At 40.1% G+C, this 23,375-nt stretch overlaps 1 protein-coding gene across 1 annotated transcript in view; it reads left to right on the top strand.

Annotated features, from left to right (window-relative positions):
• Positions 1–23,375, top strand: part of aass (aminoadipate-semialdehyde synthase) — a 103,720-nt gene that overhangs the window by 57,788 nt on the left and 22,557 nt on the right. The window contains exons 5-10 of the mRNA XM_085462828.1: positions 1,371–1,438; positions 1,544–1,690; positions 1,790–1,868; positions 4,939–5,066; positions 12,865–13,013; positions 15,373–15,495. Of these exons, the coding sequence (XP_085318954.1) occupies positions 1,371–1,438; positions 1,544–1,690; positions 1,790–1,868; positions 4,939–5,066; positions 12,865–13,013; positions 15,373–15,495 (694 nt within the window). The remainder of the gene's footprint in view (positions 1–1,370; positions 1,439–1,543; positions 1,691–1,789; positions 1,869–4,938; positions 5,067–12,864; positions 13,014–15,372; positions 15,496–23,375) is intronic.

Raw genomic sequence — 23,375 nt, 5'->3', positions numbered from 1 at the left:
GTTAAACTCTATGCTACCATTTGCTTTTTCTCCGCCAAAATCTCCGGCGTCTGACGTCACCTACAACATGGGTCGCTTACCTTGTCCGTCACTTCCGTCACTTACCCTTGCCCCGTCCGCCTCGTCCCCCTATAATTCACAATCTTTAATTAGGGGTCTAACATGGCATAAAATAATATTATAATCCCACACAACCCATTCTTTCATAACCTGCTTGTTGAGGATTGACCACAAGTTCTCAATTGGATTAAGGTCTGGGGAGTTTCCTGGCCATGGATGCAAAATGTCAATGTTTTGTTCCCCGAGCCCCTTAGTTATTATCACTTCAGTCACTTCGGTGCTCCATCAGAGGCTGGAAAGGGCATTGTTCATCACAAAACTGTTCTTGGATGGTTGGAAGAAGTTGCTGTCGGAGGATGTTTTGGCACCATTCTTTATTCATGGCTGTGTTTTTTGGCAAAATTGTGAGGGATCCCACTTCCTTGGTTGAAAAGCAGCACCCCACACGAATGGTATCAGGATGCTTTACTGTTGGCTTGAGGCAGGACTGATGGTAGTGCTCGCCTTTTCTTATCTGGACAATCCTTTTTGCAGATGCCCCAAACAATAAGAAGGGGGCTTCATCAGAGAAAATGACTTTACCTGAGTCCTCAGCAGTCCACTCACTGTACTTCTTGCAGAATATCGGCCTGTCCCTGATATTTTTAGGGGGGACAAGTGGCTTATTTGCTGCCCTTCTTGACACCAGGCCATCCTCCAAGAGTTTTCAGCTCACTGAGTGTGCAGATGCACTCACAACTGCTTGCTGCCATTCCTGAGCAAGATCTGCACAGATGGCACCCCAATCCTGCAGCTGAATCATCTTTAGGAGACTGTCCTGGCCCTTGCTGGACTTTATAATTATGTTATCTCAACCTAAATCGGGACAAAAGATCTGAGAAATCAGATAGAAAAAGCTGTTTATTCTGGTTCTTGTAGATGATTTCCCTCCAAAACTATATACAACTAGCTGTAAGTCATGTAACTAGAAGACAATTAAGAACATAATTTTGCATACATAAGATGGTTTTCTATGGTAGATGAGAGTTTGATGGTGTAAGGCAAGCTTTTACAAATACATACTGAGCCATTTTGAATGGCCTGTATTTTTATACAGCATACAATAGTTAGTCTGTCATGGGAGCTTAAATGGCACAGAATACTAAAAATCACCCTCTAACCTTAAATTAATGACCAGTTTTTCTGTCTTATAAATATTTCTGTCATTTTAATCGTTTATGATGACCACATTATAAATTACTATTTTGTGTGTTATTATTTAGTAAATTGTTCTTTTTGAAGTAAATGAATCTCTCTTTCTTTTTCTTCAGGAATGATTAACATTTTGCATGGATTGGGGCTGCGCTTCTTGGCTCTCGGCCACCACACTCCGTTTATGGTAAGAGTGGACATTCTTTATCATTTCAAAAAAATGTTAAAAACAACTTTGTCCTTATAAAGAGTTCACATGTGATGTCCTTTTCTCCACATGATTCATATCCAGCACATTGGTATGGCTCATAACTATAGGAATGTAAGCCAGGCCATCCAAGCAGTCAGGGATTGTGGGTATGAAATTTCAATGGGGCTTATGCCCAAATCCATTGGACCCCTCACATTTTGCTTCACTGGAACAGGAAATGTCTCCAAGGTACAAAACCTTAGACACAACCAAACACTCAGAAAAAATACATTAAGGAGGATTTTGTGATGAATGTTTCATTTTATGCATCTTTTTTCTTTCTTGCAGGGAGCCCAAGACATCATCAACGAGCTTCCTGTTGAATATGTTGAACCTCACGAGTTGAAGGACGTCTCTGAAGCAGGAGGTATGAAATATTTTGAGCATCATGCAATTTTCAGCTGTTGGAGTGACCGTGGTGGGTTGTAGCACTTTAAACACACAAGTTCTTTGGGGAAATGGTCTGTCTGATCTTGTTATTTGGAATGTGGAAAAACATGGATACCACAAAAAGCACAAGGACTTAAATTAAACATTGCTTACAGATTATATTACAAATGAAATGTGTTTAGAAAATAAGAACATTTATAAATTTCTACATTGATCAAAAAGTTCTTACTATTAACCAAACTTTTACTATGTTCCTTTATTTTTGCCTCTGTGAATAAATTGGAAAGTCATGAACCTAAAAAAACAAAATATCTGTCAATTTATTTTAGGGCTGTGGGATATGACAAAATATACCAGATGATGATAATAAAACGTCTGTCATCTCTATCCCTGTTTTTGTGGGGTTGTCAACTTTGAGATACTGAGAGTCACTGACCCGTTCTGTCATCATGTGAGTCATTAGGATCCCATGAGACAAAGTGTGAATTAGAGGTGAATCACTTGGAAAATGATCTCAGGACTGTATTATAGGTGGCACCTGTTTGGTGTTGTAGGTCACTACCTCTATTCAGTGGATATCCATTTACTCATTTACTCTTCTCTGAAACCATCCATCTTCTCTGTCCAAAATGTGAATATTAGCATCATGAAAACAGTGTGTCCCCTCATTGAAGTGAAATTATAGCTGAATCTTGTCCTAAAGACCTGGATCTCTCTTGTGGCGCTACGTACCTTTGGAGTGGTTGTTTCGTCCCTCCTATGTATTGGTCTGAGAACTGCTCATCATATAACATACACAACATTGTTTTCTTTTCTTTTTTTCCAGTGATTTTCCATTTTGTTGTCTGAGGTTGTTGCTGGGTCTGAGATCTACTGGGGTGTTATGCTCGGTGAAGATTTTTCAAACAGAGCTATCACATCACAAGGGGCAGTAGTGTAGTTCTGCTGAGCAGTAACTCAAAGGGAGAAAATCCCATGAAACTCTGGGGCACCTCCCTCACTGTAAACGAAAGAGGGTCTAACTGGCAATCCTAATTGTGTTCATCCGCGTAAATGACCTTGCGAATCATGGAGCTTAAAGTCTCATTCAGCCGTTCCACCACCCCATCAGTCTGAGGGTGGTAGAAGTTGGTCCGAACACATTTAATGCCAGTAATTCGTACAGTCCTTGTAGTCTGTGAGACATGAATGATGTTCCCTGGTTAGTTGCAAGTTGGCAAGTCAAGTGATATTTATTTGCAGTGTTTTCCTTTGCTTTTATGAGAGCAGCTTTCCATCTACCTTTGTTGTTCCACACCACACACAACTCCACATCCCACCACAGGGCTCTAGAGTGCGACCAATTTGGTCGCAAATGCGACCAAATTTTTCAGTGGTGCGACTAAAAAAAAAAAATTTGGTTGCAACTGGCGGGTAGCAAAAAAAAAAAAGAAAGAAAAAAAATCTGCAACCTTCCCTGTGGTCAACAACAGACACACATTTTGCCCCTATCGTGGACTAAACCAATCAGAGATAGTCAGGGGCGGGACCTCTCTGATTGGCCGTGGTCCAGTTGAAAGTGCAGGTGGAAGTGGGAGGTGAGTAGCTTGAATAAAGCGATATCAAATCATTAAATCCTGAATCGACTTTTAAATATAACTGTGTTTTGCCAGAAACGCCAGATTCTCAGATTAAAGCTCACAAAACCATTTCAACAACAACCAAACAGCAAATGAGAGCAGGTACACGGATTGCACACAAAGACGTAAACACAGAACGGACCGACGCATCAGAATCAACTTTGTCTTTCTTGGCTTTCTCACCCGACGGCCTGTAGACGGACACGCTGTCGGAGCTTAGGGATTCTGATGCGTCCGGTCCGCGCTGTGTTTACGTCTTTTTGCGCTGATTCTGAGCTGCAGGTTTTGTCTCTCCAACCAAAATTCACCGAGCCAGCAGCAAAAGAAGCAGCAAACTGCGCTTCACATTTGATCAATGTCGTCATGAATTTTGCTGTTTTGCTTCCACGACTATTAAAATCACACTCCATGCACAGCTAGCTCTCTCTCTATACTTCAAGAACAGTTTCCCGTCTCCAATCTCTGTTTTCTGTATTATTCATTCACTTATTACCCACCAGTCTACCGTTGTTTACAGCGCTGTGGCTGCTGTCTTTTTCTTTTCTTTTTCTTTTTTTCACTTAAATGACCTCGGACAAGAAAGCCTATTTTTTCTGTTGTTCAATACTGAAGAAATTTAAACTTTATATGCAGAACATTGTAGAATATTTTTAAGGTTATCTGCTATAAAAAGCCAGACCAGGAAAATCTCCTTCATGTTTTTCTGTGTTTTATTCTCAGTTACTTTCACACAAAGGCATCTGCTGTGATTTTCACAATTCTGATGAAGTCAGTACTGATAAATGATCAGAATTATAATATTTCTGACTGTCTGAGGCTAAGTTGAATCGAATCGGGACTTTGAAAACCGGAATCGAATGGATTATAGAAATCAGTGATGATACCCAGCCCTAGTGAGCAGCCTAGGCACGACAGAAGTGGATGTAGCTGCAATAGGAAAAGAACTATTGCTCACTTTTCTGTTAAGTTAAGGCCTGATCCTTCTGAAATTCATAGCCAGTGCTCTGACACGGTGTCATCAATCTTTGAATGCTGAAAAAGCACAGTGTATCCAGAAAAACACATTATATTATATAAATTATTATAAAATTTGTGTGCGCCTAACTTTTGTGCCGGTACGCCTAACTTTTTAAAGTTAGGCGTACCGGTACGCCCATGGCAAAAAGTTAGTCTAGAGCCCTGCACCACAGTAAACCTCTCTAATTATTAGGATTCAAAGTCAGTTCACTGTATTATCATTAAAGATTAAGTCAAAATATTACTAGAATCATTAATGTGACATTAAGATTAGATATATACTAATTTATGGCTAAAGCTAACTGTATTCCTACAACCTTTTATTATGCAATTGTGTTTGTTCGTTTTTATCACTATCATTAAGTTATATTATGTAATTTAACTAGAGCAAACTGTATGTTTTCTTGCCAGATATGACCAAAGTGTATGCCACCGTCCTTAGCCGACACCACCACCTTGTAAGAAAGAGTGACGGCATCTATGACCCCATTGAGTACGAGATCCATCCAGAACTGTACACTTCCCACTTCAGGACCAGCGTGAGTTTCTTAATTTTTGTCTGTCACTAAGGCCTGCTTACAACATTACTCCAACCCCCGTCTGTTATTCAGGGGCCTTGTCCTCTACTTCAGTCAGCAACACATAAGGCATCCATCCATCCATCCATCCATTCGCTTCCGCTTATCCTTTTCAGGATAGGTGCTCGAGCCTATCCCAGTTGTCCTAGGGCGAGAGGCGGGGTACACCCTGGACAGGTCGCCAGTCTGTTGCAGGGCTAACACACAGAGACAGACAGCCACATGACGGTGCTCACATTCACTCCCGCATTCACACCTATGGGCAATCTGGATTAAACAATTAACCTATCCCCACAAACTGCATGTCTTTGGACGGTGGGAGGAAGCCGGAGTACCCGGAGGGAACCCATGCAAACACGGGGAGAACATGCAAATTCCACACAGAACAACCCCGGTCTGATGGTGTAATTGAACTCAGGACCTTCTTGCTGACCTCCGTGCTGCCCACATAAGACATGAATAAGTCAAGTTGTGCTGGCATTTCAAAACACATGCTGTATTGATGTGTCATTTAAGTAGAAATATAAAGCCCACTTGCAGGGTTCTAGATCTGTGTTTACCATGGTAATCCCTATGTTTTTATATAGATTATTAGAGATTAGGGAAAGGAAAGGGGTAAGGTATGTGATTATGGAGGGGAGAGTTGGGACTTTAAAAGGAGGGTCTATGACTGGTAAAGAGAGAGAGCTCACTGACATGGAGAGAAGGAAGAGTGAGTTATTGTGTGTGCATGAGGCCAGGTGGAAGGGTAGCAAGGTCAGTAGCACTGGATTTGGACTGTTCTACTTTGCTGTAGAGAGCAAATGGAAAGGAGTAGGGGTAATCTTGAAAGAATAGTGTCAGACAGCATCATGAATTTGAAGCTGGAAAATGAAGGTGTGAATATTGTTAGTGCATTTGACCCACAGGTTGGATGTCGGTTAGAAAAGAATATGGAATTCTGGAAATGTACATGCATGCAGAAATGGCATTACTGGATGCAGAAGTTGTTAGATGAAGTGGCAGAGAGTGTCCTCAGGGACATGTAGGTTAAGTGAACAGAGGAGACGATGAGGTGTTGGTTAGGTATGGTGTTGAGTAGGGCTATGCGATATGACCAAAATCTCATATCCCGATATAAGACATCTATCGTCCCGATAACGATATAAATCACAAAAATGTAACATTTTCTGTAAATTCTGTGAATCTCGTCTTGCGTAAAGTGTTTCCAGCTGCGCATCATGTAGCTGGAGTCGAGTGTTTTAACAGATGCATGAAACAATACATTTTTAGACATAAGTTGTAAAGGGCGCTGTTTTTTTTGTGAGTATTTATTACACGGCGTGCTGCGGGGAAAAGCCTGTTCTAACGTTTGAGTCTAAGGTTTATTTTTTAGCACCTGGCGGCTCTTTTTTAATTCTCATCTGTAAATAATCTGCTCTTTCACGTGATTCAGTTTATTTTGAAAAGTCTCAACAGGATCTTGAGCTTTATTGTGAAAGGTTTATGTGAAACATAAACAAGCGGACACGCGATGGTGTTACCGTCGTTGTTGCTAACGACAACGCATAAAAACAGGCGCTTGTCCGTCTGTAGTGTGGTTATATAAAATATAAGAGAAAGAGAGAACTTTAAGAAATTAATATAGCCACTACAGTGACCATCAAAACGATTAAAAAATATTGCCGTAAACAGTTTATTTTGCGACACCACGAAACAAACGATAGCGTAAAATGAAACGATAGACGTTTTTATATCATCATCTGATATATATATAGTTATATCGAACAGCCCTAGTGTTGAGGAGAAAAATGGAAAACATAGTGTTCATCTGTTGTAGATTTGTTTTTTTTATTTTTAGGCTTGCCACTTCTTTTGTCCTCCACTTGTCCAGTTTCCTCAAAAAGACTTTTTCTAATGTAATGCATACCAGGCAAGATATGCAAGTTATTGGCTAATAGCTATTAGCCAATAACTTGCATATCTTGCCTGGTTGGCTAATAGCTATTAGCCAATAACTAGTTATTAGTTATTAGCTTTTTATATTATATTTTAAAATTGGTTCTTTGCTAGGTTCTGTATTATGCATAGACCCATAATTCATTCATCTCTTGAGTTAGGTGTTTTTGCCTTTAAATCATGTGTCGGTTTTAAGTGGTTTAACAAACAAGAAACCCATCCCTCTGAAAATCATCATGGACTGGACTAAAAAATGAGTGAAAAAGTAACCAAAGAAAAACTTTGGCCTTCAGAAGGCCTTGAGAACTATTGCTCTGCCACATGGCGAGTGGCAGGGTACATCCTGGCTAACATAGAGACACACACCATTTGGACTCACATTCGCTTAAGACTTTTTTCCAGTGTGATGGAACTGTCTGTAACTGTCTTATCTGCTTTATGAGGAATGTGCCCCGTGAATTAATGTCACCCAGTGAAATCAGTCAGATACATTAAAATAATAAGCTACTTAGCGATGTATTGCCAACATATTTAAGGTTGGGTTTTCAAAAAGTCAATGCTTAGATATTAATCAACATTAAAACCTAAGTAAGATAGTTGCAGCTGTAGTGTTAAGTTTGTCTCTGGCATGTCCAAATTAACACTGTCAGATTTGATTTCAACACTATTAAAGTGTCTATATGGGTCCACACCAGAGAGTGTTAATTTAACTCTTTTTGGAGAGTTGGTACGTTAACTCTGATTTAGTGTTAAACACCAAATCTGTCTGGAGTTGATAATTTAACACTTACTAATGCTAACTAGGTGTTAAGAGTTTATATATTAACTCTCAAAGAGTATTTTAGTTTAACTACGTAAGAGTTTTCTTCTAATTAATTCTAAAAAGCGGGAATTTTACTGTTCTGAACTTCTAGAAATTTCTTTTGGAAATAAACATTTACTAAAAAGACGCAATGGTTTTTGAAAAACATTTATTCTGAACTGTGCACCACAAAACATTTTCTGAAAGATGTAACAGTATACATGTTCTCACTTTCATTAGAATGTTGTTTATCAAAAGGTCTGACATAGGTGAGCTGGTAAATGCAAATAACAGCATTCTCTCACTTATTTCTTTAATACAATATGCATGTCCTTCATTCATCACTTTGTGGAACTTCAACGAACTTCTGCTCTTCCCCATATTCCATCTTCACAAGCATATCCTGTGTGGAGATTGAATAAAAAATTAGTGGCACAAATCAATTGCAGCACAGTAAAAAAAAAAGAATTCTCTTTGAGCCATTACTTGTGTAAAGTATTTTCCCAAAAGACAAGGACACAGGCAACAGGTAATACTGAACTAAATGTAAAGCCTCAACCTTTTTCATTTTTACCTAAACCGTGTGCACAAAACTCTGGAGGGATCTAAATGCTAACGTAGAACCCAGTCAGGACATCTGCTACTGCTGTTTGCGCGGTTTTTTTTTTTTATGGGAGATCATTTTCAGGCTTCAAGTAGCACCATTATACCAACATTTCACATTCTAGACATTGTTTTAGGTGTATTTGACCAAAAATTTGACTGAAAATTCACATGCAAGCTTTTTTTTCAAGGCTGTGGTATTTGCCTGCAAACAATACCTTTCAGCTAGCTAAAACAGAATATTATGCTATCGCCGAGCAACATGGCTAATGCCTTTCACACAGCTTTGTCTCAACTCCATTTTATTTGAGGGCGCCTTTCAGAAACCCAAGGTCACCTTACAAAAAAAAACACAATTAATAAAAGGAACAATAGTCATAAAATACATAAAATAAGTTAAAATTACAAAACAGAGCATGACAACAAATAAAATCAGCATTAAAGCGAATAAGCCAGTTTAAACAGATGTGTTTTGAGCTGTGTCTTGAATATGGAGAGGGAGTCAATATTTCTTAGTGCAGGAGGAAGAGAGTTCCAGAGCCGAGGAGCAGAGCGACTGAAAGCTCTGTTCCCCATAGTAATAAGGTGTGAGGACGGAACAGTAAGATGAATAGCAGATGATGATCTGAGAGGGCGGGAAACAGTGGTGATATGGAGTAGGTCACACAAATATGAAGGAGCAGATTTATGGATACACTTGTATGTAAGAAGTAAGATTTTAAAATTTATCCTGGCTTCTATGGGCAACCAGTGAAGCTGCTGAAGAACTGGGGTAATATGAGCACTTAACGGAGTGTAAGTTATGACCCGAGCTGCAGAATTTTGAAGAAGTTGAAGTTTATGAAGGGACTTTTTAGGGAGACCAAATAGGAGGGAATTACAGTAATCAATACGGGACGTAATAAGACTATGGACAAGGATGGCAGCAGCATGGGGAGTGAGGAAGGGACGGAGTCGGTGAATATTACGTAAATGGAAGTAAGCAGACCGTGTTATGTAATTAATGTGAGACTGGAATGAAAGAGTATTATCAAGTATGATACCCAAACTCTTAACCTGAGGGGAGGGAAGGGTGGGAGAATTTTCAACGTTAATGGAAAAGCTGTGGGATCTGGTTAAGATAGATGGTGTACCAACAAGTAAAACTTCAGTTTTATTACTGTTAAGTTTGAGGAAATTGGAGGAGAACCAAGATCTAATCTCAATAAGACAGTCTGAGAGGGAGGTAGGTGGGAGGGATGAATTGGGTTTAGAGGAAAGGTAGAGCTGGGTGTCATCGGCATAACAGTGAAAATTTATATTATATTTTCGGAATATATAACCAAGAGGAAGCATATAAATAATGAATAAAAGAGGCCCCAATACTGAACCCTGGGGCACACCAGCAGAAACAGGATAGAGAGTTGAAGAATGGGATTTAAGTTGGATAAACTGAGTGCGGTCTGAGAGATAGGAGGTAAACCAGGTAAGTGGGGTATGACTAATACCGATGGAAGCTAACCGGTTCAGGAGAATATTGTGAGAAATGGTATCAAATGCCGCACTAAGATCAAGAAGGATGAGAATGGATAGGAGACCAGAATCAGCTGCCATCAGAAGGTCATTGGTAATTCTTAACAGAGCAGTTTCTGTGCTATGATTGGGGCGGAAACCAGATTGAAATTGTTCATAGAGATTATGGTCATTGAGATGTAAATGAAGCTGGGCGGCGACAACTTTTTCAAGAATTTTTGAAATAAAGGGGAGATTTGATATAGGGCGAAGATTATCAAAGTTATTGGGGTCTGCACCAGGCTTTTTGAGAGTTGGAATAACAGAAGCCTTTTTCAGTGCTTCAGGAACAATCCCAGTGTTCAGGGAGGAATGAATAATATTGGTTATGAGAGGTGTTTATCTATTAGTAATTATCCAATATTTATCCATATTAGCGATCAGTTGTCAATACCATAGTGACTAGTGGACGATAGTTAGATAAAAGATGAATAATTTTTGGAGGCTGAACGTGTAGCAGATGGAATATTGAGCTGTGGCAGGTTGCTGTGTGTGCAGAGCAGTAGGGGAACCATAGCTGGACTGAGAACAGTCCATAGTGTGGAGTACTAATTTGAGAAAACAAAAAGCATATGTGAGGTCAGTTTTAAAATGCACATAGTTACCATTTTAATCTTTCACAATTAATGCTGTTTTTAATATTTTCTTTATTTTAGTATAACTAATACCATCCTTTTTCCAAAGCTTCACAATTACTTAATGAACAAGAAAACACAATAGAAAAGCAAATACAGAAAAATGAGACATGATGAGGCAATGACAATATATTTAACATGTAAACAAAGCAAACAAAGATAAAACAAGCCTGATGGTACTCAAACTGAACTTGAATTAAAAGTGAGTTTTAATATGCAATTTGAAAGACTGTATAGACTCTGAAGTGGCAAGTTATTCTGAAGTCTGGGCGCTCCAACTGGGAAAGCCAGATTTCCTCTATGCTTTAAAATTGGAGTGGCAGCAAAATTATTCCACATCTTTAGGCATAGTAGGCCAGTAAAAATGGTGCCTAAGTTTCTCCAAAGTTATCAGACAAAAAAACTAAACTACACACTCCCTAACGTGAGGCACAATGCTCAAGTTAGTGTTACGGGTTCAAATATTGAGGGTGAGCACAAAAAACAACAATTGGTCCAGGAGAGTCAGTCAAACAATGATTTTAATGAACACACACGTGGGGAGATGAACATTGCACACAGACAGCATTGATCTCCGCCCAATAATACACAAGCAGTTGTTTTTATAACATCAGGGTATTATTTATGACGCCCCCTCATGTGTCAAAGCAGATACAATACATGCACAAGTTTAAAAACCACAAATGTTCTGTTGACGACTTTTGACACATTTAAAAGGACATCTTCTCCGTCTCGAGGCCAGGTGCTTCCTATTAATCTTCTAACTCTTGCTTATCTCCTGGAACAAACTGTCCCTTAGGCAGACATAATCTTACAGTTAAAAGGTTTTGCAAACTATTATTTGAACTCTTATCTAAACATGAGTCTAACTACTGTTTGTGTGTGTGTGTGTGTGTCTCGACCTCAAAATGCACTCGGCCTCACCCCGCCCGTTGACGCTTCTGACCTTTTACCAGACAGAAGCTCTCTGTGATAGGTGTAATAATCTTAACTAAGAACATGTGTAATCTATTGAATAAATGCTTTGATGAAATGATAATTAATGTAATGGTAATGATGGTTATGAATAGTAGCAGTAAAATATTTCCCTGATCTCCACATTAGGTAGCAGTCAAATAACAGGTGACATGAAATTAAAACAGTTGTGATCAAACACCAAGCCTAAAGTAGTCATACAACATGTTTTAAAGTCAAATACAATAACTTCAGTTTGTATGAATTTAGTAGCAGGAAATTAGAGGTCATTCAGGTCCCATCCAGGACATGCCTGCAGTTTACCTAATTGATGTGTGTCATCTGGCTTCATGGATCAATAAAGCTGGATTTCATCTGCATAGCAATGAAAATATTTGCTATGCCTTTGAATGATAGTGTGTAAAGGAAGCAGTTGTACAGAAACAGAACTGGTCCTAGCACAGAACATTTTTGAGTTTTTGGCCTCCACGGGTGTGGAACTAACTTATTGTCCACCCTTTCTGTTCAGGTTGTGGCTATAAAGGTGGAGCAGGTCATCTACCAATTGTTAGGTTGATAGTTTGATCCCAGGCAAACTATTCTTGGGCAAGATACTAAAAATGAGTTGCACGTGAATATAAACTAACATACCCATTGTAGTATAACCAGGTCCTTAACTCAAATTAAATCAGTATATTGATCAATTTTCTTTTCTTTATCACCGCTCCTCTTCCCCGCTGTTTTTCTTTCCCTCCCTCTCATTCTTTCTCCCTTTCCTTTCCCCCAGTCATGTCTTCCCCGTATGTAACAAGTGAAAATAAAATAAAATAAATAAACAATAAAAACAAAGGTCAATCAAATGGACCAATACGGCAAGGCCAGGATGGTCCACTTGGTAAAGTAAATCTGTTGGGCGTCTTTTTTGGCCTTCAGACAATAATTCTGATGGCAAAAGAACCAAATGGGACAGGCGGCAAAAATAAATAAATAAATAAAAATTTATCAATTATAAAACTGTTTACTCGCAGGGACTTAGAAGAGAGAGACTTACTGTTTATTGTTGGTGTATTATTTAATGCAGTTCAGGGTATTATATTTTTTTGTTTTGTGTTGTAGAAAATGTGTAATATGTATTTTACACACCATTCCAACTTTTTCAGAATTGTAGTTGTAGATTTAAATTACAGTTGAGATTTCAAAAGCACTACTGAATGGCTGACACACTGTAGTTCAACACATAGTGAATGACTGGACCGTGGTTTCTTCCTGACTATAGGTAGCACCCTATACAACCTGTCTGATCAATGGTATTTATTGGGACCCCCACACTCCTCGACTCCTCAGGCGACTGGACGCTCAGATGCTCATGAGACCACAAAAATCCTCATCTGCATACAACGAGGGATCACCTAAGCTTCCTCACAAGTAAGAACGCAGCACAGGAAAATCACAAATACAGGCTGGAAATCTTTTTCTACTGAATGAATAAAAGTACTGTGGTGGTAGCTACTGCATCTCAACAGCGATTGCATGTTTATCTTTTAGGGATATTCCTGGCGACTAATTTCTTAGTTGACTAAACAAGAAAAAAAAATTAGACTAACCAACTGGTCTAACACTAAGAAGCACTCAGGTTTGAAGTTACATTTGAAAACCGTTTAATGAAAAACAATAACAAACGCATTTCAAACCAGTTATCACATTCTTCAATAACAAAGAAGAAAAATGTCTTGATGTTCAATCATCCAGGTAAGGAAATCTTAAAAGAAAATCATCTGGAGGTAGCGTTTTCAGTGGGAGAAAGGTTTCGTCAGTCATCCAAGTGACTTCTTCAGTTTCAGCTGACTGACGTGGTGTTTAGAGAAAATATGTCTCAGCTGTTCTAATACTCCTGACAGATGAGAAATCACTAAGGGTTTTTGCTTAGGAAGCAGTTGGTCCACAGTTAATGTGATCAGTGAATTGTGGTATGTCCTGAGATTTGATTTTCACTCAGGTGTCATCCACATACCTTTACCTTTTTATTAGATCCCAGCTGGACTATTGTAACTTCTTATATATTGGAGTTAGTCAGACCTCCCATCCAAGACTGCAGTTGGTCCAGAATGCTGCAGCTCGTCTTCTGATGTGAACTAAAAGACATGAACATATTTCACCAGTGCTTGCCTCTCTCTCTCTCTCTTCACTGGCTCCCTGTTCACTTCAGAATTGGTTTTAAAATTTTATTGTTGACCTACTAAGCTCCAAATGGACAGGCTACTGGGTATTTGTCTTACCTGTTGAAGCCTTATCCGACTTCTAGATCTCTTAGTTCAAATGATCTTTTGCTTTTAGCCATACCAAGGTGTAGGCTCGTTCACAGAGGCAATCGAGCATTTGGGTTTGTAGTGCCTAAACTGTGGAATAATGTCCCCCTACAGATGACACATCTAAAACACATTTGTGTTCACTGGCATTTAATACAGTATGACCATTATTTGGTATTAATATTCTAAATTATAAGTTATTTGGTACTATTTATTTTGTATTTCTGTTTCTGTTCAGTTCATAAATAAAAATGATAATGAAATGATAATGATACCTGAACCAATGACTTGGTGGTGTTCCAGGGTAGGATAACAGAGCACTCTTTTCCAATTCTTCCATGTAAAAGTTGGCTACAATGGGTAAAACTGGGGAGCCAAAGGCCCACCCATGTTTTAGTCTGTAGTACTAACTATTGTGAAATATGTGGAATGAAGTCAGAGTTCCAAGAGCAAACACACTTGGTCGGTGCTGAGAGGAGTCCTATTGTTGAGGTTGGGGTCATCCTGTAATCTCTTGTGAACTGCCTCCCCTGCTTCAGTGACTGGAACATAAATGAGACAGACGTAACATCACACAAGACTTTTGTATCATTGGAACTAAATAATAAAAATACATTATATATAAATAAAAACCAAATTAAATAAAAAATAAAAATTAAATAAATTAATTAAAAAATGACATCCGGTCAGTAGTATTGTCTTGTTCTAACTGCTTCAGACAATCTATCACCCTCTTCCTTTAGTCACTTCCTGGTCTTGTTTCAAGTATTTTTGTAACCGAGCAGCAAGAAAATTTTCTCATGATAGTTTCTGGTTTAGCAAAACCGTGTACCTACCCTTGTCTGCCAGAAGGATGATAATGTTTTTGTCTTTGATCAGTAATTGTTGATCAATGGTCATGACATTTTGTATATTAATGATCAAGAAACTGACCTCATTGTTCTTCAGTGGTGCTAGTTTTAGTCATTATGCAAATATACTGTTTATAAGGTTGGGGAAACCTGCAATCAGCTGAGACCAAAGAAGTCATGTGGATGAGCGATGAAACATTTTTTGCCACTGAAAACGCTACGTGTAGATGAACTGAATCAACTTTTTGAGATGTTAAATATGAGAATAAATATGAAAACATGTTACTACAAAAGCTGTTCACGTATTACTAAAATATGGCAAAATAACATCTGAAAAACAAACAAAAGCATTGTGATTCATGACTTCTCATGACATCTTCAATAAAATTAACATCTAAAATAATAAAACAAATCATCCAGCCATTTTTTTCTGCTTATCTATAGTTGGCAGAGGCACCCCACTTATCTGAGGAAACATCAAACCTTTCCCAGGCCAGCCAATAGATCTCTTCAGCGTGTCCCGGGTCTGTGCTGGGGCCTCCTCCCTGTAGGACATACCCGTTTGGATCACCTTACCCCACAGCCTGCTATACCCTCATAAGTGTTTTCTTTTCTGTCTTCCTGCAGGCTGCTGGCCATCTGCGACATATCTGCTGACACTGGAGGCTCTATAGAGTTCATGAATGAATGCACCACCATTGATAAGCCTTTCTGCATCTATGACGCTGACCAGCATATTGATCATGACAGGTATAGAGCAAACGGTTCATGATTTGCCTTTGTGCCAGCATCAACTGTGTTTCTGTTTGGATCAGGGTTTCAGAATTGAGGCAACGACTCCAATTTTTACATCAAGCAGCATCTTTTATGATTTCTGTATATTCTTCTGTTCAGCTTTGTTTATTAACATAACTCACCATTCGTATCCTGCTAGACCTTTGTGTGAGGAATGTTGGAGTCATTTTTGACCAGGATAGGTCTTTCAATGCACATATTATCCAAATCTGTAGGACTGTTTACTTGCATTTGGACATGGATAAAACATGCTAACATCCTATCTCAGAGTGATGTAGAAAAACTGGTTCATGCATTTATTACTTGAGTTGGCTTTTAAAAACTCCTTTCTTATTTTATCCTAAAGACCTCATATTTATTTATTTTATTTAATCAGGGATCCCTTGAGATTAACATCAAGGGAGACTTGGCGAGGAAGGCATATTATTACAGTGTTACAAGTTAAAAATCAAATACAACATTAAAACACATAAAACAAAATAATACAAATACAAAGTCTAGTTTATGAATAACAGTCTTCAGTTACAACAGTCTTTATTAGAGCTCTGAATACCCCAGGGAGACAAAGACAAGCAGCTGCTGGCTATTTATATTTTACTCCTGCACAGTTGGTCTGGATCACCAATAATTTCTTTGTACATTGACAATAAAGGGCTATTCAGTTCTGTTCTGTTAAAGTGCTCTGAAGGTTTTTCAATGAACAAGGTGCAAAATAAGAGACCGCAAATCACAGCAGCTGTTTAAAGGGATCTAAAAAACACGTTGATGGTTTGGAGGAAGTAATTATTGAAGTTAACTCAGAAAGATCAATTGGAGAAAAAGAGTAACTTAACATCAATGATACTAAGAGTAGCTGTAGATAATATTACATCTGTGGGATGATTATTGGTAATTTTTTCTTTAATGATTAAAATTTTATTTGTGAAGAAGTTCATGAAGTCATTACTAGTTAACGTTTGTTACACCCCAGCCCAGGGAAAACCGGCGTGCAACATAAGGAAAATAAAAATAAGGAGAAATGCCCCCACACTCCCTGCTCTCAAGGAAGATGAATCAACAAAAAACAGCTACCACGGATTTCACAACAGCCAGTGTTTTGGCACTGTAAATTGTGCCAAAAGCAAGTCTGGAAATACAATAAACCGGTGCATGCTCAATCTCTGACTGGAAGCGCTAATTCGTCATTCGGCTTTTGTCAGACTAAAGTAACTGTTAAAACTGTTTGAAAAGCTAAGCTATGCAACAAGGAGAGATCGAGAATTTCCTTTTAGTTCTCAGTTTATTTGATATTGACAAAAGTTAGTCAATTTTGTCTGTTCTTCTGTAAAACAAACTAAGATTTATTTTTTGAATTAATATTTTGTTTCTAAGTTGAATTGAAAATTTAGTAGCCTGTTTCGTTTGTTCTATTTTGAAACTTAAACGCTTTAGCGGCTGCCTTTTGTGTAGTTTGCAATATTTGCCTTTATTTATCTGAAAAAGTCTCATGTTCCTTAAGTACATCTACCCTGTTGAACTTATTATGGGAAATAAATATTTAAATCAAAACACGCTGCTGATTATTTCACATTTTACTTGTGAGCAACGGCACATTTAAATCTTACAAATATAGTTATTTGGCTTATATCGTGATAGATATCGTTATCGCCTGAAATGAAAAAAAAAACAAAAAAACATATTGTGATATGAAAAAATCTTATATCGCCCAGCTCTACAGCAGACTGATTTTCTCCAGGCAGATAATTTAGTAGCATTGCAAGAAATCTGCTCCCTTTAGCGCCTTAAAGCAACTGTTGTTGTGATTTGGTGCTAAATAAAATGTAATTGAAATTGAATTTGATTTAGTTTTCAGTCTGAAATATTTTTTAAATTATTAAAAGCATGATTGCATTAGCAAAAACTTAAGGTGTAGCACGTGTGAAATTGTAGATTTGAAGATTTTAAATCGTCCATAAACGATAAACATAGAATTTAAATGCTGTAGACATTTCTTCAAAACTATGGCATTTCAGATCCACTGTGCATCACTGAGCCCTTAGCAAAATACTATTCCTTCTTCACCCCTGTGCATCATTCGTATTCCAGGATTGATTATTTTCGTCTGGATAATTTCCTTATCCCAAGGGTCACCATGTGTAAATACAATGCAATTGTAATTTCTGATCATGCACCAGTGCAGGTTGATATCGCATTTCCAAATGTATCAGCAAGGCAGCGGTTCTGGAAATTTGACTCAGCATTATTGTCAGATGAGGAGTTTTGCAAGTTCATAGTACACCACATCGAGCTTTTTCTAGAAACAAATAACACAGGAGTAGTTGGCTGTCCGACTGCGGTCTGGGGTGTGGGGCCTCCCTGCTGCTGCGGAGTCGAGGCGGTCTGCCTCGCCCCACCGCAGGGAAAAGGGTAACACTACCTGGGTCTGGGTGCAGTTCCCCCCTCCAGGGGCAAGGGTACCTAGACCCGGTTCGTAGAGTACGCTTGGGGAGTGTGATCGTGTGTACAGCGTCTCTTTATGTCTGTCTCCTCGTTGGTTGAGTGTGGAGTAAGTGCATATGAGAGCATGAGGGTGGGAATGGATGTTTGTGTCTGTGTGTGCCTGTATGTCTGTGTCTATATGTCAGGTTGGGTATCAGACGCCACCTCTCTGGGGACATCTCAGGCCCTCCAAGGTTTGGAGGCCTATCTCCACCCACCACCACTTCCCCTGCCAGTGGCGGACTCCCTCAGGTGTCGGTGCGTTGGTGGTTCTTTGTGTCTGGGGGTGGGCGTCCAGGTACACACCGGCTCACTCCTTGGCGGCCGCTTATCGGGGCCTGGAGCCTGGGGCTCGCTCGGGCCACTTCGGAGGTGGGGTGCCCCCGGCCTCTTGGCCTGGGGCTCGGTCACTCAGGCACAGCTGGCTGCCGGCGGAGCTCACGGGCGCGTCACTGCAACTCCCCCTGGCTTCTGCTCTGCGGCTGCTGAGTGAGCCCTCATCTGGGACTCTCCTCAGCTCTTACTGGGACAGTGGCGCGGCTGCCCCTCTGTTGGTCTTCCTTGGTCTCTTGTGTTCTGGGGGCCTCTGGATGTCTGGAGTTTTGATCTCCTCCATACCTGCTTCATACCCTGGAGGACGGGGCTGTGGCTCCCCACACTCCCTAGCAGATCGTTACATGGAGAAACCTTTGGAATGCAAGCATGCTGATCCACACAGGTATGCACACAGGTGTACACACGGGTATTCACAGACGCGGACTACAGCTTTCTTGGCTGCTGCCTCAAAGCACATTGTGCGCTGTCTATCTTGCGTGCTGCACAATATCGTTTATTATTTAGTATCTACTGATATCTACTGCTAGCTAGTTTATTGTGATGGTGCTGTTTTTTTTATTATGTTGCTCTTTGTTGTTTGCTTTCTCTTCTGTTTTTTTTCTCCATACAGGTGACCCAGGTGTTTTGTTTTTTTGTTTGTTTGTTTTTTCTTTCTTCCCCCCCTTCTCACCGTCTCTTCTCCCCTTTGGTTTTCTTTCTCTCCCTCTCTTTCTTTCATTCTTTCTCCCTGTCCTATCCCCCAGTCATGTCTGTCCCGTTTGTAGCAACTGAAAATAAAATGAATTCATAATTATATCAAATGGACCAATATGGACCAATATGGCCTTTTGCCTTAAGACAACAATTCTGATGGCTAAAGATCCAAACGGGACACAAAAAAAAAAAAAAAAACGAAAAAAAAAAAAGAAACAAATAACACTCCAGATGTTTCAAAATCTATAATTTGGGAGTCGCTAAAAGCATATCTGCGGGGCCAAATTATTTCTTTTTCGTCTTATAAGACTAAAAAGCGAAACGAATGGCTTCGGGAGCTGACGGAGCTCATAGCTAACATTGACACACAATATGCTACCTGTCCAACCGCTGATTTATACAAGCAGAAGGTACTGCTGCAGTGTGAATTTGACACTCTCTCAATTAAAGAAACTGAGAAGCTCCTACCTAGATCAAGACATCATGTATACCAGCATGGTGAAAAAGCAAGTAGATATCTTTCGCATCAGCTTTGTCAATCCGCCACAGCTCAATCTATACCCAACATACAGTTAGACTCCGGTCAGGTGGTAACACACCCTGACGGAATTAATGCTGCTTTCAAGCTATTTTATCAGGATCTCTGGGGTGGCTGTAGCTCAAGTGGCAGAGCAGGTCAGCCACTAATCAGAAGGTCGGTGGTTCGATCCCAGGCTGCCTCCTGGCTGCATGCCAAATATCCTTGGGCAAGATACTAACCCCATGTTTGCCTACTGGTGGTGGTCAGAGGGCCCGGTGGCGCCAGTGTCCGGCAGCCTCGCCTCTGTCAGTGCGCCCCAGGGCAGCTGTGGCTACAACGTAGCTTGCCATCGCCAGTGTGTGAATGTGTGTGTGAATGGGTGAATGACTGAATGTAGTGTGAAGCGCTTTGGGGTCCTTAGGGACTAGAAAAGCGCTATACAAATGCAGGCCATTTACCATTTACCATTTACTTCCCGCACTGATTATTCAGAGGCTGACTTGGTTTCCTTCTTGAGGAACATAGATACTCCCACTATTAACCCAGACCAACGTGAGCTGCTGGAAAGACCTATTACCTCAGCGGAAATATTGCAGGCAGTTAATTCTTTGCAAAATGGCAAGGCACCGGGCCCAGGTGGCTTCTTGTGTGATTTCTATAAACGCTTTGCCGACAAGTTTGTTTCTTTACTGTCTGAGGTTTTTTCAGAAATTCAGGCAACAAGCACATTGCCACAAACTCTGTCCCAAGCCACAATCTCTGTAATACTCAAAAAAGACAAGGATCCTCAAAAATGTGGATCCTATCGCCCCATTAGTCTACTGAATGTGGATTATAAGATCCTCACAAAAGCTCTTGCACTTTGTATTGAGAAGGTAGTACCTTCTATTATACATGAGGACCAAACAGGCTTTATAGTGAACCGCCAGTCATATTTCAATATCAGACGGCTGTTAAATATCCTATATTCTGACCATTCAGTTGATCACTAATAGTCTCACTAGATGCCGAGAAGACTTTTGACTGTGTGGATTGGCAATATTTGTTCTCCGTTTTGAAAAAATTTGGCGTCGGTTCTAATTTTATTTCATGGATCAGGACTCTGTACTCAGCACCCCTGTCTTCAGTCCGCACCAATAACACTATTTCAGAATACTTTTCCTTACATAGAGGCACCCGCCAGGGATGCTCCTTAAGCCCCCTGCTATTCAATCTGTCAATAGAGCCGCTGGCGGCAGCATTGAGAACAGACCCCATAATAAGGGGGATCACTAGGGGAAACACTATTCATAAGTGCTCCTTGTATGCAGACGATCTCCTTCTGTATATTACAGATCCGGAGGCATCAATTCCTTCACCTCTGGACCTCATTGGATCCTTTGGCCGCCTGTCTGGTTACAGATTTATGGAAGAAATATAGTATCATCAGAATTCAAGTATTTTTAGACATTGAATTTATAACACTAAACTTTTATCCTCCAAATTTCCCTGCAAAAATATTCACCTGCAAAAATTCACCTGCAAAAGTGATGAGCTTGAATGATCCAAGCCAGAGCAATCAGCACTAGATCGAGTCGAGCGGCTCTCAGCCAATTAAATTATGCTGTTTGATCACATGACACCGTTAGCCAGCAGTGTGTCTCCTAAAAGAGAGCTGTTTAAAGGTGAGTGATTAAGTTTTTCTCCTAAATAGAGATCATTACAGAACGCCTAGTCCTACTTAAAATCCCATTTATTTTTATTTTATTTTATCATCTACTCGAACTAAGGAAAACGTTTGACTAACTCAAAGACAATTTCCACGCCTCCCCTGCCTGTCTGCAGAGGCAGTTTTGAATTTAGGAGCAGCAAGATGGAAGCGGCAAACCCTGGCGATTCTCCGGTAAGTACAGTGGGGCAAAAAAATATTTAGTCAGCCACCGATTGTGCAAGTTCCCCCACCTAAAATGATGACAGAGGTCAGTAATTTGCACCAGAGGTACACTTCAACTGTGAGAGACAGAATGTGAAAAAAAATCCATGAATTCACATGGTAGGATTTGTAAAGAATTTATTCGTAAATCAGGGTGGAGAATAAGTATTTGGTCAATAACAAAAATACAACTCAATACTTTGTAACATAACCTTTGTTGGCAATAACAGAGGTCAAACGTTTACTATAGGTCTTTACCAGGTTTGCACACACAGTAGCTGGTATTTTGGCCCATTCCTCCATGCAGATCTTCTTGAGAGCAGTGATGTTTTGGGGCTGTCACCGAGCAACACGGACTTTCAACTCCCGCCACAGATTTTCTATGGGGTTGAGGTCTGGAGACTGGCTAGGCCACTCCAGGACTTTCAAATGCTTCTTACGGAGCCACTCCTTTGTTGCCCGGGCGGTGTGTTTTGGATCATTGTCATGTTGGAAGACCCAGCCTCGTTTCATCTTCAAAGTTCTCACTGATGGAAGGAGGTTTTGGCTCAAAATCTCACGATACATGGCCCCATTCATTCTGTCCTTAACACGGATCAGTCGTCCTGTCCCCTTGGCAGAAAAACAGCCCCATAGCATGATGTTTCCACCCCCATGCTTCACAGTAGGTATGGTGTTCTTGGGATGCAACTCAGTATTCTTCTTCCTCCAAACACGACGAGTTGAGTTTATACCAAAAAGTTCTACTTTGGTTTCATCTGACCACATGACATTCTCCCAATCCTCTGCTGTATCATCCATGTGCTCTCTGGCAAACTTCAGACGGGCCTGGACATGCACTGGCTTCAGCAGCGGAACACGTCTGGCACTGCGGGATTTGATTCCCTGCCGTTGTAGTGTGTTACTGATGGTGACCTTTGTTACTTTGGTCCCAGCTCTCTGCAGGTCATTCACCAGGTCCCCCCGTGTGGTTCTGGGATCTTTGCTCACCGTTCTCATGATCATTTTGACCCCACGGGATGAGATCTTGCGTGGAGCCCCAGATCGAGGGAGATTATCAGTGGTCTTGTATGTCTTCCATTTTCTGATGATTGCTCCCACAGTTGATTTTTTCACACCAAGCTGCTTGCCTATTGTAGATTCACTCTTCCCAGTCTGGTGCAGGTCTACAATACTTTTCCTGGTGTCCTTCGAAAGCTCTTTGGTCTTGGCCATGGCGGAGTTTGGAGTCTGACTGTTTGAGGCTGTGGACAGGTGTCTTTTATACAGATGATGAGTTCAAACAGGTGCCATTCATACAGGTAACGAGTGGGGGACAGAAAAGCTTCTTACAGAAGACGTTACAGGTCTGTGAGAGCCAGAGATTTTCCTTGTTTGAGGTGACCAAATACTTATTTTCCACCCTGATTTACGAATAAATTCTTTACAAATCCTACCATGTGAATTCATGGATTTTTTTTTCACATTCTGTCTCTCACAGTTGAAGTGTACCTCTGGTGCAAATTACTGACCTTTGTCATCATTTTAAGTGGGGGAACTTGCACAATTGGTGGCTGACTAAATACTTTTTTGCCCCACTGTATATTGTTTTTTATCTTCAAGTTTGTCTTTTGAAACGTTAATTTTATTTAAATCCGTTGCTCACGTATAAAGTACACAGACGGGGTCTTTGCTCAACTCGTCTGAGGCGTGTCTCACTAAGCGCTACATGCTAGCATCCTGCTAACCGAGCTACCCTTTACATGCTGTGCTTTGGAAAATAGGATACTCGTTAAAAAAAAAAATACTCCGCAGATATTGATAGATAGATGAACACTGCAAATATAATGTTGTAAACAAGAACGGCCTTTGGTGAAGGGGTAAAATACACCATTAATAAAGCCATAGAGTGAATGG

Source organism: Copadichromis virginalis, linkage group LG7 (genome assembly GCF_057382275.1).
Source record: "Copadichromis virginalis isolate Kocher_CV1m ecotype Utaka linkage group LG7, C_Virginalis_male_GT1.1, whole genome shotgun sequence".
Taxonomy (NCBI): Eukaryota; Metazoa; Chordata; class Actinopteri; order Cichliformes; family Cichlidae; genus Copadichromis; species Copadichromis virginalis.
This window is presented reverse-complemented; position numbering and strand designations above follow the sequence as displayed.